This window comes from Lottia gigantea (assembly GCF_000327385.1).
Source record: "Lottia gigantea unplaced genomic scaffold LOTGIsca_29, whole genome shotgun sequence".
NCBI lineage: Eukaryota > Metazoa > Mollusca > Gastropoda > Lottiidae > Lottia > Lottia gigantea.
This window is the reverse complement of record NW_008708943.1, coordinates 1,915,742-1,924,077: the sequence shown is the minus strand read 5'-3', so window position 1 is coordinate 1,924,077 and position 8,336 is coordinate 1,915,742. Positions and strand designations below refer to the sequence as shown.

The 8,336-nt window shown below is 32.6% G+C and overlaps 2 protein-coding genes across 2 annotated transcripts in view; both read left to right on the top strand.

The window, feature by feature from the left end:
- Nucleotides 1-1,000: 1,000 nt before the first annotated feature.
- LOTGIDRAFT_215790 (hypothetical protein) lies at nt 1,001-3,447 on the top strand (the record flags this gene model as incomplete). Its single annotated transcript, XM_009056869.1, has 7 exons — nt 1,001-1,086; nt 1,277-1,453; nt 1,719-1,800; nt 2,061-2,192; nt 2,440-2,545; nt 2,740-2,797; nt 2,979-3,447. Exons 2-7 carry the CDS (start codon nt 1,317-1,319, stop codon nt 3,445-3,447), a joined length of 984 nt encoding a protein of 327 aa, XP_009055117.1. The 5' UTR covers nt 1,001-1,086; nt 1,277-1,316.
- A 2,073-nt stretch (nt 3,448-5,520) lies between these two features.
- Nucleotides 5,521-8,336, top strand: part of LOTGIDRAFT_118765 (hypothetical protein) — a gene marked incomplete at both ends in the record, with an annotated part of 8,170 nt that continues 5,354 nt past the window's right edge. Inside the window, one exon of the mRNA XM_009056868.1 lies at nt 5,521-5,990. Within this exon, the coding sequence (XP_009055116.1) occupies nt 5,521-5,990 (470 nt within the window). The remainder of the gene's footprint in view (nt 5,991-8,336) is intronic.

Genomic DNA, 8,336 nt, shown 5'->3' with positions numbered 1-8,336 from the left:
GCTGATTTAGATAAATCTGTCATGGTTGGGGCAGGTTCATCATTACTAGCTCCTTTAGCAGGAACATCTTCATTTCCATTTACAGATTTCTCTTTGGGTGCAGCCGAGGTCTTCCCTCCTCCCTTTTTAGACTTTTTCCCCATTGTATATACAAGGAATGCCACTTATAAATCCTGAAATTATTTCAAATTATATGATTTGATAGAATGCAAAAATAAGCTTACATCAATAACACACCCCTTCGTCTAATGTTAGTCTCATGAATATGAATATGGGCATGATCTACACGGTAATGCCACTTGCCTTAATCACCTATGGTTAAAGATCATTAAGTGGTAACATGATGATAATTTACTGATCATGTTTTGGCCTTCAATGCAATAATAAGCATTCATATTTAGGATAAGTTATAAACACACTGTCAGCCTAAGACTTGATGCATTACCAATATTTATTTTCTAAATTTGTTTGTTTCTGGAAAATTAATCAAGCAAACTTCCATAAAAGGACATTGTTCCACCCTGTGACTGATCTCCCATTACTTATTCTAATCTTGCAACATGTACCAGTTCTGCATGTGGAAAGTTTGCTTTGAGTTTGAAATGCAGACATCCTAGACCTAATATAATATACACGTCATATTATTCTTTATACAGAGCCATCGGTTACAAATATCAAGAACATCAAGTTGGAGCTATTTCATATTCAAATACCAACCTTTCTGGCTTAATAATGGCCCTTCAGATCTTCAGGAACTTTTCAGAACACTTGGAACTTTATTTGCGCCCTGTTCATGGTTGACGTAAAATATTTTTTTAGAAATATTATTTCTTATATTTCTTAATTGTTTGTCATGAAAATAGGGCCTACTTAACAAAGAGTCCAAATTCTATACCTTTTTCGTTTTTGAAATTTTATTAGGATTAAGCCAGTGTTTAATATTGATAATCACGACATCAGTATAATACAAGAACTACCTACGTCAGACAGGGGAGATAATGAGTAATATGATTTCCAACATGGCAAGGAAATAGAAAAATAAAAGATAAATCTTTAGTTATAGATAAATAGAGTATCTGTACCAATGTAAGTACACAGACGCTTATTTTCCAACTAAAATTAGCACTGCTTATCTTGTCTGAGTATGAGAAGTTGAGATTTTGATATTTTTAATGGGTTTTACTACAATTCCTTTTGTTATTCCAGACCACATTTAAGCTAATGCTTAGTGCCGACTTTTATTATTTCTAATCAAAGCTTTTTTTTATATTTTCAGAATTGGTGGTCTAGTAGCATAAGCCTACCAGACCAAAAGAATGCCTTGCTGGTATTTTGAGAAAAAAGATATAAAGAATTCACCCTCATTTCGTGATGGAGTGGATACATTAACAGAAGCTAGATACAGAAGAGAAGGTGCAAGATTTATCATTGATGCTGGGACCAAATTAGGACTGTATCCTTTGAATTAGTTGTCACTTTTAATATACAACTTAACTGTTGGTTTAGCCTGATGTTAAATATCCTGATACCTTTTAGGTGACACTTTGATAGAATATTTTACTATAAATATAAATGTAAAAATTTGACATCATAATGAGTAAAGATAGGCATAAGGCAATATTCTCATTTGAGAATTAAACAACCAAAGATATTTTTTTCTTTATTATGTAATTTTAAAAAATCTTGATGACATAATATATTCTTTAACTCCCGCCTAGTCGATATGATTCCTGTGCCACAGGTGTGGTCTATTTCCACAGATTTTATATGTTTCATTCCTTTAAAGAATTTCACAGATATGTAAGTAACTTCTAAGATTACTATTCTAGTTAATTCTTCAAAATTGGTCTAGTTTGTATTTAATGACATAATATAATATTTATAATAGAACAAAAATTGTGTATACGTATACAGTCTCGCCAGACTTTGACTGGTAACCAATTATCTGGAAAACCAGATGTTTGCACGCCTTTATATTTGGAATGGAATGTTTACATAAATGACCAAATCATAATGAGAGGCTTTTGTAACTAATATGCTGAATTTTTTTTTTAATCAAGGTAACTGCAGCTTGCTGTTTATTTCTGGCTGGTAAAGTGGAAGAAACACCTAAGAAATGTCGAGATATAATCAAAATATGTCAATCATTATTAAGCCCCTCTCTGTTTGCCGTCTTTGGTGAAGATCCAAGGGTAAGTGATTATAAATTTGTTCCAACCGAATCATAATTTGTGCCTTTTTATTTCGCTGTCACAAAGGGTGATTAATGTTCAAGTTAATTGTCAGAAGTAGGCTGGCACAGCTGGGATTATGAAGAGCTAATCAGGTTGTCATCTGAAAGGGAAGAAAAATTCTGATTTCAATGCTCTGTGTTGGCTCCCCTTCCTCTTTTTTTACCAATGATATTTTATTTTGCTACCTGGCTATTTCATTTTGTAGGAAGAAGTAATGACAATGGAGAGAATTTTATTACAAACTATCAAATTTGATCTTCAAATTGAACATCCATATTCTAAAGTTTTAAAATATGCCAAGTTTGTACAAGGTAGGTGAATTTTTTTATATCAAGTGATGAAACTACATGCAAATTATTTCTGTTTGTTCTTTCCTTTACGAGCTGTCAAAGGGGAGTATGCACCAATTGTTCTAAAACCCTGTCGTCCTTTAGTACACAGAGTTTGCAATTTTTTAACATCAGACTCGGTTTTCGAGATAATTTCAATATATTGTATGTTACAGGAGACAAAGAAAAGATTCAGAAGATGGTTCAAATGGCTTGGACATTTATAAATGATAGGTATATTGACTTTATTTACTTCTAATATTCCACTGAAGTGAAATTTAGTCCCTTTTCTACTAATACTTATTACATGGTTAAATGTGTTTATGTAAGAGATCACTTGAATAATTTTTTTAAAACCTTCTTGTTCATTCATTCTGTACAGGTATCTCATTCATTTTGTTATTTTCTATTTCAGCATGTGTACAACCTTATCATTACAATGGGAACCAGATATCATTGCCACATCCCTGTTATATCTGGCGTCACGATTGACAAAGTTTGAAATCACAGACTGGCAGGGCAAAATTCCTGGCACCAAAATAAAATGGTGGGATGCAATCGTTGAAGATATTTCCATGGAATTAATGGAGGATATTTGTCATCAGGTCTTAGATTTGTATTCACCAGAAAATCGCAAGAAAGATGAATCTCCATCTTTAAGTCCTCAGACGCCTAGCAACAAACCACCTGGAGGTCAACCGAATGCTGGAGGAACACCTAGTAAAAATAGACGAGCTGTAAGACAATTGAACAATTTCAGTGAATTTACATTACATTTGTATAAAACAACAGAATTTCTAAAGGGCACAAATACTAAGGCTCCTCATGGGCTACCAACATTTTCATCCATTCTGTTACAAATTGATTTTGAATTCCAAATCTAGATTTTTAGTTGCATGTGTTTACTTTCTGATTTCTATGTTTAACAGACTGAGGAGTTGTTATCATAAAAAGAATTCTCTGGACAACAATAAGAGTGAATATTTACTCTTGTGTTAGTCTAAAAAGTAATTTGTAATTCCTTGCAAGTTTATTACAGTTATGTACGTAGCAATATATGGATATGTATGTCTATATTTTTAGAATTCTCCAGCAGAAGGAGCTCCAGCTCAGAAGCAGCAAAGAATTGAAACAAAGGGAAGTAACCCTGCTGCTCCACCTGCTAGTCAACCTCAACAAATTCCAGTAGCAGTTCAAGCTGTTCCATCAACTGGCTATACATCTTATAATCCTTACGTCAACACATCCATGTATTCATCATCTTTCATGTCTCAAGAAGGAAATCAAAAGATCCAAGCCTTATTTGGACAATCAGCACCTGCACCCCAGCCAGCTTATCCACAACAGTATAGTGCTCCTCGTCCACCTCCTGCTGGAACAGCTGCCTCTTATGCCCCTTCAGCTTATGCAGCTGCAGCAGCATCTTATACAGCAGGATATCAAGCTCAGCCCTACACAGCACCACCACCACCAGCATACAACCAAGCAGCACAATATCCTGGACAGCAGGCATATCAACAGCAACAAGCCTACCCTCAGGCTACTCAATCTTATTCACAGCCTCCCCCTGGGTACCAGGCCCAGTATCAATATCCTCCTCAATATCAGGCCCCTCCCCCTCAAGCGGGATACCCACCCAGTCAGCCTGCTGGTCAGCCTGCCCCTGCTGCCTATCCCCAGGGATACCAAGTGCCGCCTAGTTCTCATTCCACACTGCCTCCTACTGCAGCTGCCCAGGCAGATAAAAGTCAATCTGGACTGGCTACTGTAAGAATAACCCAGAGACGATAATCTGACAAAATACTGTTTGAAATCATGTTTTTAATTTATGTTTTAGAGCTCCAATTGGACAATACTTGCTAATATGGCCAAATCAACAGTTTTGGTTTGCAAATGAAGTGTGAAAATAATATAAATCCTAATTGCCTTTATGTCATCATGTGAAAATAAAATACCTTGAAATTAAAAAACAAAATTCATTTTATGTGCAGGGAGACTTAGTTTTGTCACAAGAACTGCTTTTTTTTAATGTCCTATTTATTTTATTATATGTTTTGCAAATATTATCAAATTATAGCTTAATTTACATGAGTGAAAATCAAATTTAAAGGAATACCACCTCTCAGAATGTACTTAAATTCACATTCTCAAACTTTGCCAAATTGAGTTTTTCATCAGTGGACCTGTTGAATTACTAAACAACAAAATCTTTCTATAATCTCAATACCAAATATCCATAGAACTAAGTATCAATTGAAAAACACTAATACAAATTATAACTGTTTTTCATTAATTTCTTAGTTTAAGGATTTGGCAGATTATAGACAGATTCTTTTGTATAGTTATTCAACAGGTCCACTGGTAGCTACATACAGCTGAATTAAGTTTGGTTTTCTGTATCCATTGTAATAATCAGTGGATCTAATTTTGTGCGTTTCATCACTTTCTGAAGAATGTATATATTTAACACTTATTTTCTTCTTATTGACCTAGTCTCAGAATTTTAATCTATGTTTCTCGAAGAGTTAGTATTCCTTTAAGCTGGTTCCTTTCAAATATCTTCAGTGAAATATGATTTCAACTTCTCTGCATGATTGGAGAAGTCAAGAAGACTTCATTCACTTCAGCCAAAAATATCCAAAAAAAATGACTGAAAAATATCTTCTGTAAAATCAATGAAATTTCTGTTTCCAATTTTGTGGGACACATATTATTGATAGTTATGCATTACCATAATTTCCACTAAATTTATGTATCTTGAATGTGGAGGCTTATCTTGTAAATTTATCTCGACGTGCCGAATCGATGTAAAACGATGTACTTCGAATGAACAACCCGGATCCAAATACTGCGATCACGTGACAAATTGTTATTGAAAATGGCGACTGTCTTTTAGTTATAAAAAGCCACGCTGGAGATAATTATTAATTCATCAATGTCAGCAGTTATAAAACAAAATGAAAATTGTTCGGACGTTTTTAGTGTCCCATATTTTTACCTTTCTAACCATTATTCACGCCTTACGGTTGCAGGGAACGATGGAGACGAGAGATTATTTCCGATTTCTTTCAAAGTTCGGATTTCAGAAAACCGATCAAAATAATGGCGATCAAACACAAGGATATGTTTACGGAAATATTACATCGCGTTCAAATAAAAGTTCTAGTATGATTTTAGTTGTAGTTGATAGTGAATATTTTAAAGAATTTTATGGAAATCAAACTCATTCTAAAAATTCCTGCCAAAAGTCATTGAACAAAATAAACACCATTGCATTTGATGCTGTGTGTTTTCCTAATGGACCAGAAGATTTTCTAAGGCGAGTTCCGTGTCCTAGAGGTATGGTATGTGCTGATGAGGATACCCCAGAGAATGTGATCAAAGGATATCAGTTTACTTATAGAATTCGAGATTATCAGAGACCAAGGTGAGTAGAACGGCTGTCAATATTATCAATTACATCAATAAGCAAACCCCCATAGCAATCAATTAGAAAATTACAATATGAATTAAAATACTTAATGATTTATTTGAGATTATCTCTGAGTTGATTAACATACTTTTAGAATCGTTTACTACTTACAGAGACTAAAGGAATGTTCAATTTTTAAAAAAATAATCTTGAGTACGGTACCGTATCAAAGATGTTCTTTAAACATGTCAGTAAATGAAAAGAAACCATTGACATGGTATAATGATTGATTAGTAGGATTTGATTGAAAAAGTTTCTGTTATAAATGCCAAGCATCTTTGTCAAATGTTATTGATAAAACACTGTACTGGTATTGGGATCATAATATTTACAGATTTGCAATTTGCCCATAGTTTTGAAATATCAGTTCAAAAATACTACTGATACTGTTAGAATGTAATGTTAGAAATTCCAACTAATGAACAAATTGTCATTTGGCAATGTTATTACAGAAAAACCTATCCCCTTAATGGGTTACTTGAATTTATCAGGATTCAAAAGAGTGCGTTGAACATTTACAGTGGGTTATGATTAGCTTTTTAAGCTTATTTTAAAAGATGACCACTTTTATGGATTCTGTATTGTATCATTAAGGCTTCTTTCGATAATGGGATTCATTGTTTGAACAATATTAGATTATTACCTCCATTTAGTGAATTTATACAGCCATAAGTATCAACACTGAAGTTGAGTTTTTAAAAACAATATCACAATATTATTGAGAATCTCTTTTATACTTTTAAAAATATTATCAAAATATATAAATATGAATGGCTCCTCTATTGTTTCACAAAATGTAAAAAAAAAGATTTTTTCTCAGGGAAAAATTACTGGATCCTGAAACTAAGTGTAGGTTGTAGTGAATGTGAAACAAAATCTTATACTCTTATACCTTCCTGGTCTGTTTATACTAATAACTCTACCCCTACCATATTTTGCTAGTTCTTTACAACATATCAAGTATTTAAGGGTGGCCATGTTTCCAGTGACTATGTTTTCCAGTGGTCATGTATTCCAGTGCTATGAGCAGATTGAAAGCATAAATCACAGTCAGAATTGTCCCCCACAATGGCTCAATGGTCAAGAATATCAGTACGGTATTATTACTAATAAAAAATTTCTATGTGTTTAACAATAAAGTATAGTTATATGAAATATCTCTGTATATTCACCATCTGTTGATAATTGGAAAAAGAATTATGATTTAAAAATTAAATAATATAGAGATATTGATGTATTAAATGTTTTTATAAACACCGTTCAATGACAATTGACTTTTTCCTCTTATGTTTATTAGAAATATCGCTCTACAATTGATTATTGAGCACTATTTTACTTGGTAAATAATTTCTTATTGTACAGATTGGAAATTTCTATATCGCTCTACAAGTCATTTATTGGGCAATGTGTTGATAGTGATATTTATATATCACTCTACAATTGATGTATTGAGCACTATTTTAACAGTAGTATTTCTATATTACTCTACAATTGATGTATTGAGCACTATTTTAATAGTGGTATTTCTATGTCACTCTACAATTGATGTATTGAGCACTATTTTAACAGTAGTATTTCTATATCGCTCTACAATTGATGTATTGAGTACTATTTTAATAGTGGTATTTCTATGTCACTCTACAATTGATGAATTGAGCACTATTTTAACAGTAGTATTTCTATATCGCTCTACAATTGATGTATTGAGCACTATTTTAACAGTAGTATTTCTATATCACTCTACAATTGATGTATTGAGCACTATTTTAATAGTGGTATTTCTATGTCACTCTACAATTGATGTATTGAGCACTATTTGAACAGTGAAAGTATTTTATTATGTTCATTAGAAATTTATATATCTCACTACAATTGATATATTTGAAAACTTGTATATTGAAAAGTAGAAATTATATGAGTTTCCATAAAAGGAATATTATTTGAGACCAATGAAATGCTAACTTGACCCCTCCAGAGCTGTATTTGTGATAATTAGCTTAAAGTTGAGTATTACATAAACAATATGTCAAGTTTAGTTGAAGTAAATTAGATTGAAACACTATGTACTACATAATGTACTGATATGACAAAGAAATAACAATGATTTTTAACCCTAGGCCTACACATCAATCAATATAAAATAAAACTCAGTGTACACACAAGTAAACTATATTTAGTGTGAAAAAACTATTCTTGCAATGAACTAGCTTTGTAGAGTTTTAACACTTTTTAAACTAAATTTTATAAATTTTGTATATCATTTATAAAGTGATTGTATTGAATTGAATAAGGCCCCCCCCC